General features: G+C 54.5%; 1 protein-coding gene across 1 annotated transcript in view; it reads right to left on the minus strand.

The window, feature by feature from the left end:
* Nucleotides 1–7,613: 7,613 nt before the first annotated feature.
* The window catches only part of ITPKB (inositol-trisphosphate 3-kinase B), a 69,345-nt gene continuing 53,119 nt past the window's right edge, over nucleotides 7,614–23,839 (minus strand). Inside the window, exons 3-8 of the mRNA XM_075413101.1 lie at nucleotides 23,381–23,480; nucleotides 22,407–22,620; nucleotides 19,426–19,630; nucleotides 14,096–14,197; nucleotides 12,658–12,729; nucleotides 7,614–9,984 (exon numbers count right to left, since the gene is read on the minus strand). Of these exons, the coding sequence (XP_075269216.1) occupies nucleotides 9,769–9,984; nucleotides 12,658–12,729; nucleotides 14,096–14,197; nucleotides 19,426–19,630; nucleotides 22,407–22,620; nucleotides 23,381–23,480 (909 nt within the window). The 3' untranslated portion in view covers nucleotides 7,614–9,768. The remainder of the gene's footprint in view (nucleotides 9,985–12,657; nucleotides 12,730–14,095; nucleotides 14,198–19,425; nucleotides 19,631–22,406; nucleotides 22,621–23,380; nucleotides 23,481–23,839) is intronic.

The following is a 23,839-nucleotide window of genomic DNA, read 5'->3' on the forward strand; positions in this document are numbered from 1 at the left end:
CTGTTACACCCATGGGGCAAAAGCATCTCAGGCAGGGAGGGCTCTGGTCAGTCCTGGCTCGCAGCTCACCCTGACAGGGAGCCAGGGTCTGCCTGCGGGCAGCTCACCCTGGTGGCAATGCAGAGAGATGGAAATACACCAGCTGGATATTGTATCATTTAGAGATACATGTTTAGAAAAACTACCCTGAGTAACCATTTAAAAAAAAAATTACATCCATGCAAAGGAGGGTTATTGCAAGGTATATATGTACTATCTTAAAATTGTCAAGTCATGCACTCCAAATACAGACTCAGATGTGAATGGAGCTATGAGAAGGTGGCAACCGATCCTAGAAGCTAATATTACAATTACAGGCTGCTTCAGAGCTAGTTTGCAGAGGGAAATCGCAGCCCTGTGGAAGAGGATGCGAACTGCGAGCCGAGCAGGAGTGCGAGCTGGTGTCCAGGGCACATTAAGGGCGTCCCCAGAGGAAGAGAAGATGTGGCAGCCAGAGCACCCATGCACTAAAAAAATGGTATCGCACTCCACGTCCCTGTGTGACTTTGGTCTGAGACTCAGGACTAGATGACCCACAGAGGTCCCTTCCAACCCCTACCATTCTGTGATTCTGTGATTCTGTGTCTGCTCCCCCTTCCTGCCCGGTCCCTTCTGCTGAGGTGCGCAAAGTGGGGGGACAAAACGGCTCCCGGGCTGAGCCCTCCGGGGAAGGCTGGAACGCTACGCCCCGCAGCAGGAGCCCACGGGCAGCGCTGGTGCCAGCAGGGATCTCTTCGCCAGCCCTCGGCCGCCCGGGTGGTGGCAATCGCCGGCTGACGCTGAGCAGCCGCCTGCAGTGGGAGGCTGCTGAGTTCCCCTTCGCTGCGTGTGCAAACACACATAAAAACCAACACGGTCTGGCTCTCTTTCACCACCAGACATTATTCCAAATATCAATATTTTAAATCACCAGGTGTTTATGTCCCAAGAAGGATGCAGCCAGCCTGGCTCTGCTGGCTGCCTCTCCAAGATGCCTGCGTTGCTCTGACTACCCTGGAAGATGATGAGTGTCAGAGATGCCCCTTCCACCAGGACCTGAGCAGCCCAAAATCTGGGCCCGCCGGGGCTCAGCACAGCAGTGGTTGGCCCGTGGTCATGCCGGGTGTGATGCTGCTCCTGCCCGTGCCTGGGGAGTGGCTGTGGGGGCCATGCTGCCCGCCTGGAGCCGTCCCGGGGCACAAGCGTGAAGCTGCTGGGTGTGGATGCACCTTCAGCCGCCTCCAACCCTACCGAGCTGCTCTGGCTCAGGAGAAAGTGGAATTAAAGGGTAAGGCTGACTCTAAGGCTCTTCTGTTTCTTCCCCGAATGGAAAAGGTCTGTTCTAGGAAACAAATTTCCTGGAGGTCTAATTTTAGAAAAAGGCTGTTTGTAATAACCCAGAAGATGGTTTTTAAGGGGAAGGTGATCATTCCCTTGTGTTTGATTATGGTAGGGGTGCCCGTGGTACTGGGGAAACCCTGCTGCTGGGGGGGCAGCGGGGTGAACGCAGCTGAGCCACGAGCACAGGAGTGCAGCCGAGAAGATGAACCTCCTGCGGAGAGACAGGTGGGGGATTTGGGGTGCACCAGCCCCACGTCCAGCTGCGACGGGGGACACAAGCAAAGACCAAGCCCGTAACTCGTGCATGCAAGATCGCCTATTCCCAGGAGGGCCATCCAGCCAGAGCAAGATGAGCACACTTTTTCGGCAGCACAAATCGTATTTCAGAGCTGCCACTCTTTGGCTGATATTAAATTAGGGCAGGAGTAAGGAGACAGAGAAGGATGGTTTACTAAACCCTCCCAACCCATCTCCTCTCCAGTGAATGTTAATGATGTGAAACTTGTCTGCACGGCAGTTTTCATGCTGTCCAAACCTGAGGGGGTTGCACAGGCACGTGCTACACCACCATCGCCAGCTTGTGACTTTGGGGACCTCTGCTTCTTTGCCTAGTGACTGCCTGTGAACCACCACAGCACCGCTTTGCTCTCTGGCCTTAGTTTTCTGGGGCCCTGCAGCAGCACCTTTGTTTCTCCTGAGAAGGTCTTGTCTTTTTGAGGATGAGAGGTGGAACCGCAGAGTAATGGTAGGCCAAATCATGCACACAAACAGTCCCTCCACAAAAGGCTAGGGATGCATCTTCAAGAAAGAAAAAAAGCAAGCGTTTCCTGAGGTCCACAAAATAATGGATGTGTGTTTGTACGAACGGGCGGTGAGGAGCAGCGATGGGCTTACAGCTGATGGGGACTCCTCTGCAGGCAGCAGCTTCAAGGGGCTGCCCTGAACTCTGCTCCCCTCTGGATGCCTCCTGCTTTGCTCCAGGAGCTGCCGAAAAGCCCAGGAGGATGCTCCTTCAGCAGTCACTCCTCGTCACACACGCAGTCTCCTCTCTCCCCCACTGCCCAGGTGATGGGGCTCTATTTTGGTTTGTGTGGGTCTGGGTAGCCGCTCCCCTGGGGCACCGGGGAGGGGGGGGGACAGCAGCCCACTGCCCACCTCTCCTAAAGCAAAACACAAGGATGCATGAGCAAGCTGGTGATGTCCTCATGGGTTTCAGTGCTTGGAGGTGATGCTGTCTTTGATGATAAGAGAGCACCTGCGATGGCCAGCGCAGTGTCTGGGTGCTGCTGGAGATGCCGTGACTGCTGCTGGTGTCGTCTGAGCCTGGGCATGCAGTGGTCACTGTCCCTGCTGCCAGTGGCCTTCCTCATGCTTCAGCGATTCAGCTTTTCACCCCATGTACATCACACCAAGCCACTCATGTAGGGGAATGTCACAGGAGACACCGACAGCTCTACAGCGCTGCACCAAGGTTGGCAGGGTGGGGTGCAAGGCAGGGGCTCTCCCAGGCCACTCCATCTTTGCACAGCCCCGACTCGGCGCTCCCCGCTGGGAAGTGGGTTTGCTCTGCCTGGTACTTCCCTTTGGGTCCTGGCAAACCCCACATCCACCAGACCCACTGCCATCACCCTAACGCTGTCCCCTACACTGGCACCCCATCTGTGCCCCTCTCCCACTGCGTTGGTGTAACCCTCAGGGATGTCACCGAGCAAGAGCCGGAATCCCTGCGTCCCGCTGCTCCTCTGGACAGCCGAGGGCGGGCACGGGAGGGATTTTTCCTGCGCCGGTCTCCAGCAGAGCATGCAGGCAGGTGCTGTACCTGAAGCTATGGGAAACCATCGCGAGGGGCTGCCCGCCTTCGCGTGGTGTTACCACGCTGCAGAGCCCACCCCACAGGTACCGCCTTCTGCCCTCTCTTTTTGAGGGGCATAAAAAAAACCGAGGTGTGAATTTGTCACTAGCAAAAGATGCACTGCCGGTGGGAAGGGTGCTTTAGCCACAGATCCTTTATAGGGGGGGGGGGGGGATCACATCTGTAGCATCTCTATCTTCCTGCTGCAGGCTCCTGCTGCTTTTTCTTCTTACATTCCCTTATCCGAGCCAAACTCCACTTTTGCAAGACGTGTATGTCCCTGCAGGAGAAGTCCCTGTATTCCTGTGATGGAAAGCAGCATATAAAACATCTTGGAGCAAAGCACCTTCTGACAGGCTGGGCAATCACTAGAAATTAAGGTACTTGCTTTTTGTTTTCTGGCTCTAGTCAGTTGTTTGAGTAAATAATTTTGTGCCTCTATTTCGCTTCGTGCTCCTTTGTCCAGGTGGTTTCAAGTGTAAGATTTTTTGTATTAGGGAAAGTGTGTTTGAACACTCTGGCAATGGGGAGCTGACTCCAGAGCTTGCAGGACTGACATTATTAATACACACCGAACCAACAGCAGGAGACACCAAGTTCCAGCAAACAGAAAGCCCCAGCCCTGAGCAGGCAGCAGACCGGTGCTGGCGGCAGGATACGCTGGCGGGGCCCAAGACCTGCATCTTCTGCGGAGTTTCCTCCAGCGCTGTCCCGGGAGCCTCCTCCACAGACTTTCTCTTCAAAGTGGCACCAGCAGAAGTGCTCCTGGGCTCTCAGGCTGCTCTGGGGTGGAAGCACAGTTTTTCCCCAGAGAGGAGCAGGAATCATGTGAGACGGGTCCCCTAAGGGTGTGCAGAGAGGTAGGGGTGGAAGGAAAAACCTGCCAGTACGAAAGCACCCCCAGCCCCTGGGGCATCTCTCAGAGCAGTGAATCCCCACATCAAGCCCTCTTTGCCACGCCCCAGTGCCTCCTTGGAGAGCATGGTGGGTCAGGGGCCGGAGGTGCAGGAGACGGCAGCCCCGTGTCCCCAGCCCCACCATGGGGCTGGGTGAAGCAGGGTCCTGGGCACGGCAGGGCCCATCCCTGGGGCTCCAGATGGGTATCTCATGCTGCTTGCGGGAGCGGAGTGTGACCACTTCCACGGACTTCAAACCGTGCGGGAAAAGCGCAGAACAGATACTACAGAGGGGCATTGCCCGCCTTCCCGACTCACAGGGTTTCTTTTCATTTTCAGTTTTATTTTTTACACTTCACAACCACAAAGAATAAAGAATTTATATTTTTAAGGCTGGGGAAGAAAACAAAGCGTGGACCCGTATGAGACCAGGGACTACAAGTTGGGGGCAGAAAGCTGTCCCTCGGGGGTCAGGGTGATGGGGCTGGCAGGGGCTCCAAGCCCTGAACAGGCACAGTGAGGGCCGGCACGTTGCCCCAGTCTCTCGCTCCCAGAAGCAGGAGTTTCCTCTACCCAGATACGGGGTGCAGGCAGCACAGAATCACAGAATGACAGAATGGTAGGGGTTGGAAGGGACCTCTGTGGGTCATCTAGTCCAACCCTCCTGCTGAAGCAGGGTCACCTACAGCAGGCTGCACAGGACCTTGTCCAGGCGGGTCTTGAATATCTCCAGAGAAGGAGACTCCACAACCTCCCTGGGCAGCCTGTTCCAGTGCTCCATCACCCTCAGAGGGAAGAAGTTCTTCCTCATGTTCAGACGGAACTTCCTCTGCTTCAGTTTGTGCCCGTTGCCCCTTGTCCTGTCGCTGAAAAGAGTCTGGCCCCATCCTCCTGACACCCGCCCTTGAGATATTTATAAGCAGTTATTAGGTCCCCTTGCAGCCTTCTCTTCTTCAGGCCGAACAAGCCCAGCTCCCTCAGCCTCTCCTCGTAGGAGAGATGCTTCGGTCCCCTCATCATCCTCGCAGCCCTCCGCTGGACACTCTCCAGCAGCTCCTCTTCTTTCTTGAGCTGGGGAGCCCAGAACTGGACAGAGTACTCCAGATGGGGCCTCACTAGGGCAGTGTAGAGGGGAAGGAGAACCTCCCTCGACCTGCTGGGCACACTCCTCCTAATGCACCCCAGAATGCCACTGGCCGCCTTGGCAGCCAGGGCACACTGCTGGCTCATGGTCAGCCTGTCGTCCACCAGGACAAAGATCTTCATCCTCCTGCTCGGGGGGGGGGGGGGGGGGGGGGGGGGGGGGGGAGTGGGGGTGTCCAGGATGGAGCCGCTTGGTGGAAAGGAGTTTTATTAATTTAATGATGCCCTCCCCCCAGCTCCCAATGCGAACATGGCCAGAGGACCAGTCCCACAAGTGCCAGGCTGTGGGGGGCAAGGCCCGAACCCGCGGTCCCCCCGCCGCAGCGCCCGCCCGGCCGGGTCCGGGCCTGGGCTTCTCCCGCTCCCGCCCTCCCGCCGAGGCCGCACCGCCACCTCCCGGCCGCCCGGGGAAGCGCGGGGAGGGCCGCGGCCAGGGGGGCCGAGGGTGGGGGGTTACGGTGCGGCGGAAAGGAGCAGCCCGAGCACAGCTCCGTCTGGGGGCTAAAGCCCACCCCGAGCCCTCCCACCGAGAAGCGGAGAGGGCCGCGAGATCCTTGCTGGCCAGCAGCAGCTTTATGAATTTATTTCCGCAATGCAGACCCTCCTTGGGGGTCTCACTGCCCGGGCAGTGCAACCCCTCCAGCCCGTTCTCGGGACAGAGAGCTCACCCCGCCTGAGCCTCAGACCCCCGCCAGCCACCACGGCAAACTCTTGCATTTTCAGAGCTTGCAAATCCCAGCCGGCCCCCAGCACCCCCTTACTTATAGGAGGTTCATTCTTGCAAGTGGTACCTAATTAGGTAATCACAAGAAAATTAGCCGCCCACTCCCCACCTACAGCCTGAGCAGGCTGCCTGTACCCCAAGTGGCACTGCTGGGGGTGCTGGGAGGCTCCGTGCTGTAGCAGCAGAAGCTTCAGCAACATTTAAAGTTCTCCTCGTTGCATTACTACAAGTGCTGGCCTCTCTTCTCTATATTGAGTTTATTAATCATTTAGTTAATTAACGCCCGGAGAGGCAGGGAGCCCCGGGCTTTGCTCTGGGGGAGCAGCAAAGCCAGGTTGAGGGGGCAAGCAGGGCTCTTGCTGAGGTGTGCACCACGCTGCGCTGGCACCCCAGCTTGGCACAGGGGTCTGTCCCTTTCCAACCCTGTGCGCAGACCCCAGGGTCAGCAGAGACCAGCAGTCAGTCACAGGGGGTCTCTTTCCCTGACCTGTTCCCTTCCCCTCTCTGCCACGATATCGCGGCGTCTCCTTAACCCTCGAGAGAGGTTTTCACAGAGCAGAGTTGAGGTTCTTCTTCTTCACCTTCCGGTTTTGCATTTTAGGGTATGGCTGGGTAAGTTTTGGAGGCTTTTGTTTTGTTTTCCTCCACAGGTAGGAAGAGGAGTCACGTACTGATGGGATTCTCAGCGGCCCGCAGGAGCTGGAGCTGTAAGCGGAGCAGCGGCTGTCGGCAGCGACGCCGGCCAGCTGGGAAACCCGCACGCCCTTCGCGCAGCCCGCGAGAGATCGCTGGGTGCGCGTGTAGCCGCCTCACGTCTGTAACGCTGCCAGCTCCTTCTCGCAGCAAGAGGTTTCTTGTCTTTCAGCAAACTCTGCGCTGGGTTTCTCCTGGAGTTTGTTTCAGAGGTGCTGTGGTGAGCAGCAGAGATGCTGCAGGGACTGGTTCCCAGGCTGGGCTGCTCTTGAGGGACCAAGCATGGGGTCTTCAATCTGATTTTCCTTACGGGGCGGCCCACCCACCCCCCTCGGCCACATCTGGCCCGGGACAGCTCCTGCTGTCCTGTGCTTGCACGGGCAACCAGGAGGGACTGGAGCTGCCTTCAGGCTCTACAGCCCGATTTCTCCCGCAGCGCAAAACCAATCCAGGTTTGTCTTCGCGGCCTTCGGTCCCAAGCGCTGGCTCTGGCGCTGCCCGCGGTGCAGCTGCGAGGGAGAGGAGCAGGGGAAGCGTGTGGCTGCGCCAGGCAGCTCCGACGCCCCTGGGTGCTTTGATACCCTCGAGCGCAGAAATCGCAGGGTGGCACTGGGGAACCGCTCAGCAGGAGCCACGACGTAGCGCCAGCGAAAAACATCAAGACTGAAAAAATTTCTGGTGCGGAGGTGCCTTTGGTGGGCTTCCCTGCAAAGCGGGCTGGAGAAACTCAGGTCTCTCCTTGGGGTGCTTCCCACCCAGCCCGGACTCCCCACAGCCCCGGCTCCACTCTCACCCTGCCCTGCTCCCCAGTTCCCCTTTGCCAGGACCCGTCCCCAGCGCGGGGTCCTTCCCCGCTCTCACTTTTACACAGCCCTGCTCCCGGCGTGGGCTGAGGTAACCAAAGCCGGAGCCCGATTCTCCCCAAAATCATCACGGACACAAAAGCTGGCTCCTGGGTCGTTCCCAGGCTGCGCGGGGCGGACGGGGCCGTACACCCAGCGAATGCTTCCCATATGCCTTTATTTGCAAAGTTACAGGATTTTCTTACAGGCACTGTGCATTGGTGTTTCGGACTGGTTCAGATTTTTTCTTTGTATTGCCCAATGACCCAGAGGGGTGGTGGGAGTGGGGAAAATCCCTCACAGCAACAGTTCCAGCCTCCAGAAAGGCATAAGACATTTGAGAGGAACAATCTGCTTCTTCTGAAGCCATGAAGCAGGGAATCTGGTTTATAAACAGGCTCAAAAAATAATATACATATATAAGAGCAGCTCAAAGCTAAAGTACAGCGATAACTGGTACATACCTATGCATATCTGTTCACACCCTCTCTCCAAAGCTGGAAAAGGGATGGTTTAAAAACTAAAAACAGTTTAAAAAAAAAAAAAAGAGGGATTCCATGCATGAAGTTTTAGTGTTTTGTGCAATTAAAATGGGATGAAAATAAATATAACTTAAAAAAACCCCAACCTTTTCCATGACACTAATGGAACAGAGGCAAGTCCGTAAGGCACTTCCACATGGGCTATTCTAAGAAAGCCTGGCAAGGAGCTAAAACAGTGCAACCATTTACAATGGCATCAGATGAGCTGAAGACATCTGTCTGGTGAGACAGGAACTGAGAAAGACCTTAGGAGACTTCAATCCTTGGGAAAGAGGCTGGGGCACGGCTGCAGACAGCTCGATGGCCAACTCCTTGTTGCTGCCAGGAGAAGACCTCTCCCACCGAGGGTGCTGGACCCATTAAATGACGGCAGAGGGGCTCTGGAGCACCCCTCCCGGGGAGCGAGATGAGACGGTGGGTTTGGGGATGGGGCGGGTGAGGGGTCTGCGGCTGTCGAGCTCCTGCATCACCTCCAGCGCTGCACGGTCCTTCTGTCCTCACCGCAAGGGACCCCTGGCTTGCCCTGCAGCCTCTCCTCTCCATGGCTGACCTTTAGCGAGCCGGCTCTGCCGCAAGCAAGCCACTTAGTTCAAATGTTCCAGGAAGTTAAAAAATAGCCTCTGCCCTAAATAGGGAACCGGGTGTTTTCGCAGGAGCGGGAAGGCTGTCTGCGCAGCCCGGCGGGCTGGGAACCTGCGCTGAAGGCAGCGGCAGAGTCCACCAGCTCTGCAAAAAAAAAAAGGGAAGGCACGGGGATGCCTGAGCCCAACTCTGCTTTGCCAAAGACGACTGATCTGCTTTAGGTCTCACAGCGGTCCCTCATGAGCTGTCTTCTCTCCCCCAGCCCTGCCCAAAGTCTGGATTCCCCGTGGGGGATTCGAGACCCCAGCTAAGGAGGGCTGGAAGCAGCTCCTAGCAAGGGAGCTGGGTCTTTAGAGAGGAGCTCGAAGCATTACCCACCACACCGGTGCACCCAGCATGAGGGATGTGGGTGGGAAGCACCTGGCCCTGGTAAATACCTGTGCCCAAACACGTGGCCCCGCAGCAGGAGGGAAACCCTCACCACCTAGCGCCGCCTGAATACAACTCAACAACCTCCATGGGATGTCCTGAACACAAAGAAAAACCCAAATCCGCCCTTCTAGCATCTCTTAAGGACTCGGCACAGTCAGTTCCCTACGGTGAAAGGTGCTGACAAAGACAACTAAAGGGCTCCTGCCCCAGTATCCTTTGCTGTCTCCAGGCCTTGCTCACGCACCCCGGCTGCCAGAGGGTCCTGGGCACAGCCACCGAGTGTTTTGGGGACGAAGCTACTGATCGCAGTGCAGGGAGAGGCTCCTTCCTCCACCAGCCATCTTAAAGGCCCTCCTAAAATCAGGCTGCGCAAGAGACAAAAGCGCGATAGGCAAAGCACACGCTTGCCTAAGCAACCCCTCCAGGCTGCTCCCGGCCAGCACGGCCGCGTGCTCCCACCGACTCTGCGAAGCCGGGGTTTCAAGTTCAGCTTTTGTTCTGGCAAGTTAGCTCTCTATTTACATGGAGAGGGGGAAAAAAAAAAACCAAGACAACCTAAAAAAACCCACAACAAAAACACCTTAAATAGGGAGAGTATAGCTTTCAAACGGGAAGGGCAAGGGCTGGAAAGTGTCTTGTAGTGCAGTTCAGAAGAGTCAGTCGGGGGCAGGTCGAGGGTAGTGGCAGAGTCGGACGCGCAGCTTTAATGCAAGTCTTCACTCTGGGACAACTCTGTCAGGATCTGAATGAGGTTGTCCAGCCCCCAGAGGTAGCCGTCCTCTCTGTTCCCTTCCACCCAGGGCACGTTGTGCTGGAGAACTTGTCCCTCCGGCAACGGGGTGGTTTTCCCAAAGTCAATCATCCAGACTTTGGCCTGTTCCTTCTTGTCGTGAATGAAGAGGAGGGAGCTCCCGATGACCTGTGGAGAGGAGGAGACCAGTTAGTGGTGCTCCTACTGCTCATTCTCAGCCAGCTTCGGGGCTTTCAGACGCCTCACCTCAGGCTGCATTTGCAAGAGATGATGCTGAGATTTTGCAAGAGCAGAAGTAAGCGCTGTGTGTTGCCGGCTGTGTTTGCACATGCAAATTGGGTATTCCGACAAGCTGATTTACTCATACAAATCCCAGCTCTTGGCAGGAGGAGAGGATAAAAAAAAAGAACGGGCACGAAAGATAAGAGATGTGATTTTGGAAACAGAGTCAAGGTCCTAGGGAAGGAATGAGATAAATTGTCTCAGCTTTCAGATGGGGATTTTTTCCAAGGCTGGTTCTTTGTGACCAGCTCATGTTATTCACACTCACCAACCCTGTGAACATCACCGCAGGGACACCCGTATGCTCCAAGCACAAGTTACTTGCAATGTGCTGTCTCCTGCCTGAAACACCATCCAATTGCACCCAGATTTCCCCCAGAAACTCTCCTGGCTTTCACAGCGCTCTGGGGACGCAAGTCACTGAGGTGCATGTACATGAGTTTCCTTCTCCATTAGTTCACCCAGCCCCATCTGCTTTGAAGGGGTCTTCCACCCTCATCAGCTTTTGGGAAAATCCTGCAGCGAGTATTGGCCTTGGCAAGCCCACAGGTGCACTTGGGAAGGTGAAGCACATCATCCCTGAGAGCAGATGTCTTGAGCCTCTCGGAGTGGGATGAGACGCCATGGGCTTGATGCTCACCACCCATGAAACAGAGAGATGCTCAGCTAGGTGGCTGTCTCTAGCTCAGCCCCCCTGTCCATGCCGGCTCACAGTCCCAGCCAGGCTGCTGCCCAGCAGCAGCTTCCCGATGCCTGGGGACACACATCAGTGTCAGGTCATTCACCATTGTGCTCTTCTGCTGAACCTGCTCCTCCAGTCAGAAGATATTAGAAGGCAGAACTACAGAAAAGCACCAACAGGCATGCTTCAGAGCCGCCCCAAATAGAGATGGCTTTCCAAATTATGCCCAGTGTTCATGAATTGGTGGATTCCAAACTCGCTTGTCCTTGTATCACAAATAGGGACCTTGGTGACCAGAGCGCAATGGCCATTAGCAGACAGGACGCAGTGTGCCAAGAGCTAGAAGCAGCCCACACCCCACAAGACGCACGGAAGAGCACCGCTCTAGGGACACCCAGCTAGTGTCAGCCCTCCAAAACAGCAGCACTAAATGTTACTGGGGACTCCCACATCTGTACTATCACCAGGGTTTAGTTTGAGGTTTGTTCTTCCACAAGGGTTTTGAACGGGAAGCGTGTACTGTTTGAAAAAGCTATTATGAATTTACATTTTTGAGGAGACTTCCTCCTCCAGCGCATTGGGAAAACGTCCAAAGTCCAGAGATATCTATTATTTCTCAGAAATGCTTATCTTTAGCTCTTCTCCTAAGCTCTTATAGCCCTCACTTGGCCAGGACAGAGCATTTTAACTTTAAGGAAAAGCCTTTTGCTGATGTTCTTTGCTCGCCTGTCCCGGGTCGCCAGATTCTCCTGCAGCTCCTCACAGAAGCCCTTCCCAGTGAGGGCCCCGTGAAGGGACAACGCAGAGCTTGGCAGATCTTCTGCTGCGCTTCGTCTCAAATTGGGACAGAAAGTCAAAGCCGCTGCTTCTTAATTTTTAAGGAGTGGAAACTCCTTTCAAAGCCCCCTTGAAAGGCTGTTTTGTTTCTGTGTTTTCAAATGAAACCCTGGCATTTGGTTTCAGGGAGCATTTTGTTTCCTGTGTTGCACTGACCTGAAACCCTCGGTTTTGACGTTTCCCTTCCAACTGCCGGACGGGCGCTGCTGTCAGGAGGCACGGCCCCGTCTGCCTTCGGCTCCCAGCCGAGGGGGCTCGCATGGCTCCGGCTGTGGGACAGCAGGCTCTCTCGGAGCTGGGGCTCCTGCTCCCTGCGAGTCGGGGGTTGCTACGAGGTTCTTTTGCCCAGAGACAACACATGCCAAGGACACGCGCTGTCATGTTTTGTGAAGTAGATGCAATAGCAAACACTTTTTGCCAATGCTAAATGATTTAATTAAGTTGTGGAGTATTCCAATTCCTGCTGAAATGGCCAAAAAATGTAGCACTTCCTCTTTGTTTTCCCACCAGAACTGAATTTTCACTGTACAAAATGTTGATTTTGCGGACACGTTTCTGGAGGAAATTCCTTCCAAGGGAAAAGTCCTGACCGTGGTGCCCCTGCCAGCTCAGCAAAGGCAGTTTTGGGATGATCTGCAATCTACAGCTAAGTCAAAGCCTTGTTTGGTTGCACAGAGCAACTGGTAGATGAATGACACCTGATGTGCATTCAGACAGGAATTTCTCTCCAGAAGACCCCTACACTTTTGCATGAAGGATTTTTCCCAGTCGTATAAACCCATAAGCAGTCTGAATTCCTCCTAGATCACTTCTAATCTGTGCGAACATTTGAACCTATATGTCAGATGTGTGAATGCTGTATCACTCATCAGCCGCATTTCCACATTAGTATTAGATAAATATAGGTATGAAGATATGGATATCAGAATAAATTCAAACTTATAGAAAATTACAGCCTCCGAGTTTGACTTCTCTCCTTGGACAAGCTGAGATTAAACTGCTCACATTTCCAGGCAGATCGATCTAAATGAGAGTATTACCTCATGGCATTTGAAGAACGGTGATGTCTCCAGGGTAGCACGAATGCCCTTCAACCGGTTAAGGTAACTGTTCTGGAATTACAAAAAAAAAAAAAAAAAAATCAAAAAACAAGCCATCAGCGCTGCAGGAAGCCTGCATAAAAACTGCTGCATGGGGCAGACAGGAAAGTTATCCCTCAGAGGGAATCCCCTCTTTTTTGGGATCCACTTAACCTTTTGGCCTGTACGGCATCCCATGACTTCCAAAAATTAGTGAGAACATTTGCTTTTGCTGAACTGGTGCTTTCTGCAGACTTTCCCCGCTGCATCCATGGTGCTCCCGAGGAGGGAACAGCTAATTCAGCAGCTGCTGCTGCGCCTGCACAGCCAAGCTGCTTTTCTTCCTCTCACCTACACTCTTGTTAATAGGTCAGCTCTCCACCTCATCTGTTATTTTATCACTCAGTCAGCCAAGCACTGTGAGACACTTCTGTAACTCCATATCACCACTTCTGTGAAGTTGGTACTGTAAGTGGCAGGGCTTTCACACCAGTCAGCACGCAGGTCAAGACCCACGCGCCTGTTGGAGCATCCCTGCAAAATGCTGGAAGTCACTAAAGGTTCTCAGGGGGCCCCCTGGATAATTTGATTTCGAGGTTTAGACAGAAGGATTAAGCACAGGAACATGCACAGCAGGCATCTGGGCACTACAACACACCCAAATTTTCACACTCTGACCGTGTGGGGAGATGCGGGGGTTGCTGTGTTGCAATGGTTTGGCCAAGGAGCCCCATCCAGAGCCAGGGCATGATGGTGTGAGTGTGCTCCAAGCTCTCTGGGGAAAAAAATGCAGCCAGGCAACTTCATTTTCAGATCCAGGAATAATCCCTGGGTAACCCTTATCAAAGCAAACATGCTGGTTTGAAGGAGGCAGCGCCAAGGGCCACTCTGGCTGAAGCCTCGCATTTGTAGGCTTTATATAGCACAGCTTAAAATGGGAGCGCTTTGTCAAACAGGATATTTGACATAGTTGGAGTAAATTGTTTACAGCCCCATCTCTTATTCTCCTGGCAACACAGCGAAACTTGGGAAATGCTGACTGTGGCTTGCTCACACGAAGGGTGCCTGGTGCAGGCACGGGGATGCCGTGGCCACCTGTCCTGCGAGACCGAGCGCAGGGCAGGCTGCTCTGCCAGGGTGGGAGCCCCCACCGCCCCCACCATCGCAAGCTGGGGTAAAGAGCGAGCTCAGAGGCTGCCATTAGCCCCTGGCATGAGGGGGGCAGAGCACGGCAGTGCCTCCACAGCAAGTTTTGGGGCCAACCCTCGAGCATCCTCAGCAGACTGGGACCTGGGCAGGGCAGCGCTGCTGCAGCAAACTTCTCCCCTCCCAGCCCTTCGCTGCTCTCCCCTCACCCCTGTGCCCTCTCCCAGTAGCTCCCCCAATGTCCACCACTCACCAAAACATTGCGGTTGCCCCTTGTGAACTCCCTGAAGGCCTCCATGACTTGTTCCTTTGTCCGTGTCTTCTTGAAGTCCCGGTTCACAGTGCCGTCCTCTTTCTTGAAAGGAAGGGAGAGTGGTGAGCAGGACAGGGAGGGTGGGAGCCAGGGCAAGGATGGGTGTTTCAGCAGCCATGCCTGTCCCCGAGTAGCATGCAACCAGCCTTTTTGGCAGCTGAAGGACCTGTCTACGGAGGAGGGGTGAGCAGAGGCAGCAGCTCTCTGCCTTGCACATCCCAAACCATCCCACAGCTCCGCTGCATTGCCCCCGAGCGCAAACGGCAAGTCTCCACCATCACACGCTTGCCAAGGCCACCAGCAATGTGGACAAGCTACCTCTCACAGACCTGGGGCTCGCTGCCCGACAGTGGCTGGAGACCCCCTGTTTCTGGCCACGCTGTGCCCGAATCACTTCCCATCGCTGCTGTGGCTGAGCACAGGTGCTGACACCAGCCGCAGGCTGCACCCCTGCTTGGGGAGGAAGGCACAAAAACCTCCCTGCATAAAGTCCTCCATGAACCACTGAAGCGAGGGAATGAAGGCAAGAAGCAAGCCCCACTCTGCCTTGCCTCACTAGTCCTTTGATAGCCCATAGACAGCAAACCCTCCAAGGCAGCAGCCTGGCACCGAGACGCAGCGAGCAGCCTTGTGCTCTCCTCCGCCCCTTCCCCAGAGGCACATCCACACTCGGCCCGCTGCAGGGATGGCAAGGCTTGGTCTGCTGTGGGGACAACACACAGCCCTGACCCAGAGGCTCCTGGCTGAACCTCTGGGCAGCTTTGTAGGTCGCTCCCCACTTCTTCAGTCCTGCTGATTTTTAGATCAGCAAGTTTCACTGTCCAGAGCGGCCACGGGTCAGGCAGGCAGAGCTCGCTTCCTGGATACAGGGGCTATTTTAAACCACACGTGCTCATGCTCACAGCTCCGCTTGCAGAGCTCCATCCCACCTCCCACCGCTCCAGACAGCTTGTCTGCACACAACAGAGTGAAAGGACAGAGGCCAGAAAGACATCCTGTGGGCTGGGGAAGATGAAGTAAGGATGAAGAACCAGAGCAGAGGCTGGGGAGGGAAGAGAGCACAACAGATCACCTGCCCTGGAGATCTATGTGCCCTGGCAGGACTTCGAGACCCTTCCAGGGAAGTGCCCTGGGATGGGGCCATGTGCATCCCCCTGGGCAGAGGGCTAGCCATGGGCATGGTGGTGGTGACCAGTCCAGCCTGGGGGAAGGCCAAGTGCCCAGGCTGCAGAGAGCTGGGCGAGGCAAGCCTGGCACCAAACCCACACCTGATGTGCAGCTGGGGATGAATCACACAGTGTGCTTCTGACTTCCAGCTTGCGCTTTATGCAAATGTTAACGAGGGTGATAACAAAAGCAATGTGTGAAAAGACTTAGTGTCCAGAAAGAGCTTTGTCTGCATTGGTCACACCCTGTGCATCCAGCTTCAAACCACCCTGGACCCCGCCTGACCACTCTGCTGCCACAGGGTATAAAAGCAAGGCTAACGGCTGGCAGAGCACGCATCGGCAGCAGCCAGGGACAGCCTTCTCGCTGGAGACCTCCCTGCCGTGGCAGCCATCCTGCCGACAGACCAAGCAGAGCCAGGCTGCAGCAGCGCAGGCAGGAGGCCTCGCCGAGGATGCTCTGGTAGCACATGTGCGACATATATGGGAAGGGCGCTACGCCACTATACATCTGCCACATGAGCCCTGACGTGGCAGTTCAGAAACCAACCCACCCTCTCCCCAGGGGATGATAGATATCAATTTGGAGAAGTGCCACAGCAGTAATTTCACATGTAAAGAGCACAACTTTCCACAAAGCATCCAAGAAAGGAGATGGACTTCTAAGTGCTCCTAAAAATAAACGAAAACCACAGATGGCCTTTCAGATAAGGCAAGCTAGGATTCAGGAAAGCCAAACAGCCTATCCGTAGTGCTGCTCCCATAATTACTCCCCTCCCGCGGTTTCCTTGGCCAGCCAGACGCTGCTGCCGTGGGGCTGACAACTGCCACGACATTTACAGGTGTCCAAACCCCGAGGGGGCTGCCCTCCACACAGCAGAAGTGTGAGGGGGGCTGATAAGGGCTATCGCAACCTCCGCCCCGCCAGCGATCCCAGTATGCGCTGGCGTCACTGGGGCAGGTCTTGGGTCAGCTGGCTTTTCCTCCAGCACCGTGTCCGGCCTCGGACGGGGCTCGCGAGCTGCCCGTATTGGGAAAGTCAGCGGAGGGCTTTCAGGGCTGGTTCTGGGATGCCGCAAACATCCCAGCCCTGAGAAATATCGTCCCACCACGACCTTGCTGTAGGCAATGGTGAGCAAGTCTCTGACCAGAGCAGGAGCTCAAGAGTGAAACTTCTTGGAGTGAGCTCCCTCAAGCTTCAGTTGGGTCACCAGGGATCACCTGCGCTACTTTTAGCATGGTAGCTTCATTAATAGCTACTAACAGTTTCAAGCTACTCCAGAAAGTTGGATGAGTGTCATTATCTCCTTTTGCAGAGGAAAATTTCCATTTTAAAGAGGAAGAACCGGATCCTTGAGGCCACCTGGCAAAGCGAGAGCTCAGCCAGGAAAGGGTCCCCATCCTCATTCCCAGCCCTGACCTGCTTGTTCACCTCACCTGCCTGGTGCTGTCCTGAAGGCTACTGCTGCTCCCATCATTCCCCTTCCAGCCCACACACCCAGGGCCAAATTCTACCCTTCCCTTGCATGGCACAGTGCTCTCCTCTATCAGCCTCCAGCTCTGAGCGAGGGACAGGGCAGGTTCACCCCTGGGAAGCACCCACAGCAGGGAAGAAAACACAGGGAGAATTGACGTTAAATAATATTTTCTCAAAATTTCCTCAGAGGGCTCCGTAGCGGCTCAGGGCACTGAAGGTCCTTTCCCTAATGCGGAGACTTGACCTCAAAAATAGAGCAAAGACAGCGATACAGCACAGCACGCCTGGCTTTACAGCCCTGCTGGAAAAAAAGCCAGCTGGGAACCAGCGTGAACTGTTAATGCTTTAGCTTAGGGGAAAATAATCCAAAGGCTGAGGGATTTAAGGAGAATTACAGTAATTAGAGCCCTGATCAAATTAGTCAGCCCCTAGCAGCATCAGGATTACTCCTGGAGGCCAGCGCTTCTCAACATTTTTCAATTAAAGGCCTGCCTCATCCCTTCAAAAAAACCCCACTGCTCACACTGTGCAGCGGCTCACTTATGCTTGGCTAAAACAGAGGTGCAACTCCTGCCACTCCTTTATGGCTTATTTCCCTCCAGAGTGTTTTTTGGCCTGTGTTAGGAATACAATTTGGGTTTGGTTTTCACATTTTTTCATTTCAAGTGGTTCACATATGACCTGCTTTTGCCGTAAAGCCCCCTAAACGTCCGCAGACCACAGGCTGAGAAGCACCGCTGGAGGCCAAGGATATATCATGTTGGACTATAAATAGACAGATATTCCTGCTTACAGCAAGAAAGCAGGGAGAAGAAACAGTGCATGGGAGCTTCGGTCCCAACTGGCCCACTCCTTTTTTTTATACAGCCTCAGTTTTATAATAAGCACCAGTAAAACAGCAGCAATGGGAACTAGGCAAAGGGTTGTACGTGCCCGAGCAGCTTGCAGCGTGCTGACGGGCACCTGCGGCAGAAAAGGGACTTTGGGAGCACCAGAGAGATCGGGGAAGAGCCGCGAGAGCATGCAAGTGCCCTGACCAGAAGTAAGCACCGCACAAAGCTGCTGTGGGAGAACATGACCGGCAGTATCCCGGGATGGGCAGGGGTGCCTTGTGTTGCTTGTGCCGGAAAACTCTTCAAGGGCTTCAGCCCAAGGGCTGCTCCTTGGGGTTCTGAGAGTGGTTGAGTTAGAGATAAATGCAACATCCTCTGCTGGCCATGGAACAGTTGAATGAAGAGGGTGCCCTCCCTTGCTGCGTGCAACATGCCTCCCCAGGCTTCCCACAGCCTGAGTACTTCGTTCCGCACAGCAGGACAGAGACCCCTTCCCACTGGCGATTTGGTACATGGCTAAGCTGAAGCAGCAGCTCTGAGTGACCCACTCCTGCTGATCACCTTCTAAACCCGTGATCTAACACCTGCATTTGCTTGGCAAGGTCAAGCGAAATGCTACAGGAAAGTCTGCAAAATCTGGTGTAAAGGCTTTTTCAGGGAGCAGCTTAGTTTGTTTTAATTCTGTCGTTTTGACACTGCCATCTCTGGTCAAGAGAGGTGCAGGAGTTTAAGGCCGCAGAGACCCAGATGGGTATCCTTCGAAAATCCCAGCCAGCTCAGGGAGGAGAAAAACAATCTGTGAGCAAGAGAAGAAAACTCCTCCAACCAAGACAAACATAGAAATCAAGCAAGCAGCTGCCCTGAGCTACCGCCTGGGCCTCCGCAGTGCCCCAAGCCTGAATTACTCCTAGAACAACTTGATCAAGCTCCCCTCAGCTGCCAAGCCAATGCCATGCCCAGGCACGCACTGAAACCCTTAGCTCAAGCATGATATTACCTTTAATTCCTGTTGGCTGGCTATCAAAAGGCATATGCCTTTGCTAATGTTCACGCAAGTCTTCTATCACTAAAACAACTGCTCTGTGGTTAAGACCTAACTCTGTTCAAGTGTCATCCCGGACATCTTTCTCGCCACAAAGTCTGCTCACCAGGAGAAACACTCCTGGGCTGGCTCATCTAATGGGGACACAAAAGCATCCTAGCAGGTATCTCCAGAAACATAAGTGTTAGCTCTGAGCAAGGGCAGTCAGTAGATTACACGTGTGTGCAGGTGTCAGCAGAAAGTGCTGCTGCTTTTGTTCACCCCATTTGATAGGGCTCAGTTACTGAATTTTTCCAGTCAGGGATGTAAATGCAGCCTCCTCACTGACTGTGGCTAAACCCACAGCTCCAACCAGAGATCGGCACACGTTCAAGCTGGTATTTGCATTAATGAATGGCTCAGCCTAGCAGCACAGCAGTATCAAAAGCAAACAACTGATGTGAGCCTTCAGGTTGGAGCATGGCAGTTTGCAGCCAGGGAAATCAGCCACACAGCTGATTTAATGAGATTATGAGTAAAACCATCCTCTTGCATTGATGCCTTGAGCTCAGCTGCACTCTCAGAAGAGCAGCGCTGCCCTGGGCCAGGTGCCTGGTGAGGGTGGTTTGGCTGCAGGGATCAGGGATGTCCTGATGTGACATGGCCCTGCCACCAGCCTGCTGTGCATGTGTCTCTGTCTGTGTGCATGAGTGAGTTTGGTTACTGAATAGTCCAGCGTTTCCCCCTGCTCTGCACACTTGGAGCAGCCTCACCTTAATCCCCTCAATCCTGAATCCCAGCGTGGCAGTTGAGCTGATGGTCTCCCTCCACTGCATGTAGCGGGGCTTGGTTACTGCCCGCAGCACATTCTCCTCCTCAGTAGGGGCATCGGGGTCCACCTCGATCATCTTCTGGTACATGTCCTTCCTCAGGCTCGGCTTCTTCCGGGCCTTTATCAGCTCCTCCTCCAAGTATGTCCTGCAAGGAGCGAAGAGGGGACATCAGCAGGGCCACCACATAAGGTGCCACATACCCACAGAGAGCCCTTGCCTCAGAAATCAGGGCTATCCAGCATAGCTGACCCAGGGGAGCAGAGCAGCATGGGAAATAATAGAGCATGCCTGGCTGCGAGTTGATCCTGATTTAATTAGCACCCCATCATCAACACCTGATGTCTTAGTTCATCAGGGAACCACAATCAGTTTGGCAATAACAAGCGAGGTTACTTCTCAGAGATGATCATGGCGCTGCTGCAGCCCCTTGGTCCTGGGGGCCTGTCCCTCAGCAAACCTCAGCAGTGACTCTCACAAACTAAACATGGCTTTCGAGACAGGCCCAGGAAAGTGCCTGTGTGCTCTGGGAACTGGCTGCTTTCAAGGTGGGAGGGAGCGTGCCACGTCCCAGCCCTTGCCTTCAGCAGCATCTGCTGCTCCTTCTGAGGTCTAGACAAGGTGGGCGGCTGCTGCCAAAGCCACTCCTGTGCCTCTCTTGCACTTTCCCATCCCCTCACCCTGTGCAGCGCAAGGGCCATGCCGCAACGGCTGCTAAACAGGGAGTTTTCACACAGAGCTGTTTTGCTGATGATGATTTTGCCCAGTAAAGTCTGTTTTAGGTGGACTCTGTAGCAAAAGCTTCCTGTACAGGGCAGAGGAGAGGAAGGGATGCAGCCTTGGCCAGGTGCTTACCATCACCCCCGGGACCACAGGGTGCAGCTGGGACAGGGGAAGGAGGATGGAGGGTGCAGAGAAGCGTGCAAAGACCTTGGTTTTACACATCCTTCAGAGGAGCACCACGCTGTGCCAGAGCACACCAGTGGAGAACTTCTGCACTCCGGTATGCAGAAAACCATCATCCACAAAATAATACGTCCTGCAGCAGTAATCAACACGTAACTTTTCTTGCAGCACCCAAACCTGTCCCAGCTCAGCCTGGCAAACACCCAGGCTCTTTCCAAACAACTCGACAAGCTGGGTGAGATGGGGAGGATGTTAAGCAGACTATGTGGGACAGTGTTCCTGTGTATCCCACAGGCTTAGCAAGGCAAACTGGTGTCTTTTCTCGGGGCAGGCAGACAACCCCAGGGCATTGGCCCCTTTGAAAAACAAAGCAGATAAAAGTGATGACTGGCTTCAGCTGAGATCACCAAACCCATGACTTTTTGGGCAGATTGAATAAAATAGCAGAATAAAACAGCTGTGTGGTCAGAAGTGCTGCTCAGGCTGCTCAGAAAGCTAGATTTCCATTTGATGAAAATGACAGGTTGCCTATGTCTGTGGTTTGGTCCCCCTGCATCACTCCAGGCTTGAACCATCACCGGGGCTTAAGATGGACAAAGCTTTGCTCAGGGGTAACTGGAGGAGGCTGCCACATCCTGAAGCTAGGTTGGCAGGGAAAAATCAAGCCTGTATCCTCCTGCTAGCAAGCTGCTGGCTCAGAGGACAGGTTTAATAGCCCCAGGGTTTAGTTTATCTGCCAGACCCTCTCCTGTCCACCCTTGGGGATGCCCCACTCCCCAGCATTAGCCCAATTCACCCTCCGTCACCAGCTCCTCCTGCAGCACCATCTTCTTTAACGATGATGCTGCCTGGCATATTTGCCCCCTTGCCTGCTCTGCCTGTCTTAACTCCAAAAACCCAGGTGAACAAATCACCTGTGATTTGTCCATGGGAGGCCTTCCTCCTCCCAGAGACAGCCTCAGGAGCAACCAGGCAGCGTGACCTGCAGGTCTTCTTCTGGTGGCTGCTATCCCCGAGTCTGGAGCGGGTCCCGTCTCCGTCCCGCAGCGGCATGGTGCGTGCCAGCTGGGGCCACGTGGCTGCGCTGGGGCCCCCTGCCCTTCTCTCCACCCCTCCGGTGGAAAGTATTCCTCACCTCTTCCTTGCCGGCAGCCCGACACGCCAGTTCGAGTTTCACATTGGGAGCTCAGGAGGGGAAAATAAAGATTCCTCCCTCCCTCAGAAGCCATCAGCTTTTCCAGCAGCGCAAGCGTCTCCACCATGTCTGGGCTGCGCCTCAGCCAGCGAGGGGGGTCTCAGTCCACCCCGCTGCCAGCCAGCAGCCGACCCAGGGCCGAGCGGCGGCCCGGGGCTGCTCCCAAAACCGGCAGCTGCCTGGGGTCACCAGCCCTGCTCACATTTGCTCTGGGACAGCCTTGTCAGCTGTGGCATCGCTAGCTCAAAAACTGCTGCCGGCCAAGTGGCTGCAGCCTAGGATCTTGGCGTATCTGTAGATGGTTCTTGAGGAGGACACGGGTAATGTTGCTCATCTGTTAGGAAACGTTTCAGGAACTTTGCATGAAAGGCACTAAACTACTGAGCACACACATTTTATCCCTCAAGTGTGCGTGGGAGCAAAGAGTGAGGAGAGGGAAAGTCTCTCGCCCACCGATGCTGTGTCTTTCGTGTGTCTTTATTTCACCCCCCTGGCACCCTGGGCAGGATCTCCCACACCTTCTGCTCCCAGCCCCTTGGCTGCATCCTCCTGTGGCAGGGAGAGGTGGGTTGCCATCCTCCTAAAAGCTACTGTGCCATCCTAGTGTACCTAAACCCCATCAGAGTGCTGGTCCCCTTTGCTGTGCCAAACCACTTTCCTAGCACATGGGACAGTCAAGAAGCAAAGAAGAAATGAGCCTGGTGTGTCCCTCCCATACCCAGGCCTCCCCACAGCCACCTGTGTGTTTCAGGGGGTTTTACCCAGGAGATGCAGTTGCTTTGAGTACCCCATGTTAAAACTCACTGTTCCCAAAGCCACTCACCTGACCCCCATTTTGCAGTCCATCACGCAGGGGGAGTCAAATTCAGCCAGCAGATCTTCCATCTGGTTGTATCGCTCCCCGTCCTTCACAACGTCGCCGTGGTAGGCAGGAACATAGGGCTTCAGGACATCGTTCATCAGGCGGTCGAGGCAGCGCTGCTCTGACTCACAGTGCTTCTTCAGTATCCTGCCATTGGCCGCTGCCTTGAAACTACCTGAGGGTGACAAGGGACAACGTGGCACCTGCTTTGGATGGGGGATGATGCTGTGCCTTCCCAAAACAGAAAAGGCAGCAAAACATCTCGGAAGCATCTCTGTTTACACCTGCACCCAAAAGAGTCTCTGCAGGCTGGGACTTACAGGATGGGGCTGCCAGATTCACATGGAGTGTCAGAGGTTTACGGCCAGCGATGTCACACCTTAAACAGGGCACACACCTGCCCTGCAGCACCCAACACCATTGCTTCACAGCCTCTGTGTACTCCATGGTAGGTTCACAACACAGAATCATAGAATCATAGGCTGGAAAAGATCATCGAGTCCAGCCACCCACCCAACACCACCATTCCCACTAAACCATATCCCGAAGTGCCACATCTACACGTTCTTTAAACACCTCCTCATGGCTTTGTCTCTGTGCGCATGCGTGGGGCAGCTTTGTGCTGGGCAGTGTCACCTGCTTTGCTGCGGATCAGCAAGAGGGCTTGGGTCTCACCCAATGGATTCAGTTTTCTGCTGCTTGAGAAAAAAGCAGCAGTAATACCCGCTGGCCCTGGGAGACCGAAAGCACAGAGCACTGCACCTTCACGTCACCCTCCCTAGCACTTAGGTAAGTCACTCTTCTGGGCTAGAGACGTGGGAGTTGAAATCTGTAACATTCATGCAGCAGTCAGAAGCAATTCTGGCCAACAAAGCCCATTAACCTGAGATAACGAAGAGCCTTTCCATCTCTCTGCCCCTCCCCACGCTCCGTACCTGCGTGTCCTGCTAGCTGGATCCAAGGGTACTTCTTCTTGAAAGACATCACAAATGGGGACCAGTGCACCATATTCTTGATCTTCCGCCATGACTTGCTCTAAGAAGAAAAAAAAAAATCATGAAGGTGAATGCAAGTTTTAAGCTTTTACTGTCTGTAAAGTCACTCCAGGCGGCACGCAGATGTTTTGGACAGGGCAGGAGGCAGAGGAGCCAGTGAAGGATGGAAGCAAACGGAGAATCCGCTCTTTTCCCATTGCCCTGTGCCAAGCCGGAGCTGCTGGGCCTCGACTCCACATTGAAAAATCACGAGTAACTTCACTAAAGTGGATGGCGTTACAGTGTTGTTCCAGTTGGCTGCTTCTGCTGCAGAGAGCCCAGCCGTCCGCATTACCTTGTCTCCGCTCCCCGCATCCCTCTGCAGGAGCAGCAGGGATGTTAACCTGTCCTCGGCTACCG

Source organism: Opisthocomus hoazin, chromosome 2 (genome assembly GCF_030867145.1).
Source record: "Opisthocomus hoazin isolate bOpiHoa1 chromosome 2, bOpiHoa1.hap1, whole genome shotgun sequence".
Classification (NCBI taxonomy): domain Eukaryota; kingdom Metazoa; phylum Chordata; class Aves; order Opisthocomiformes; family Opisthocomidae; genus Opisthocomus; species Opisthocomus hoazin.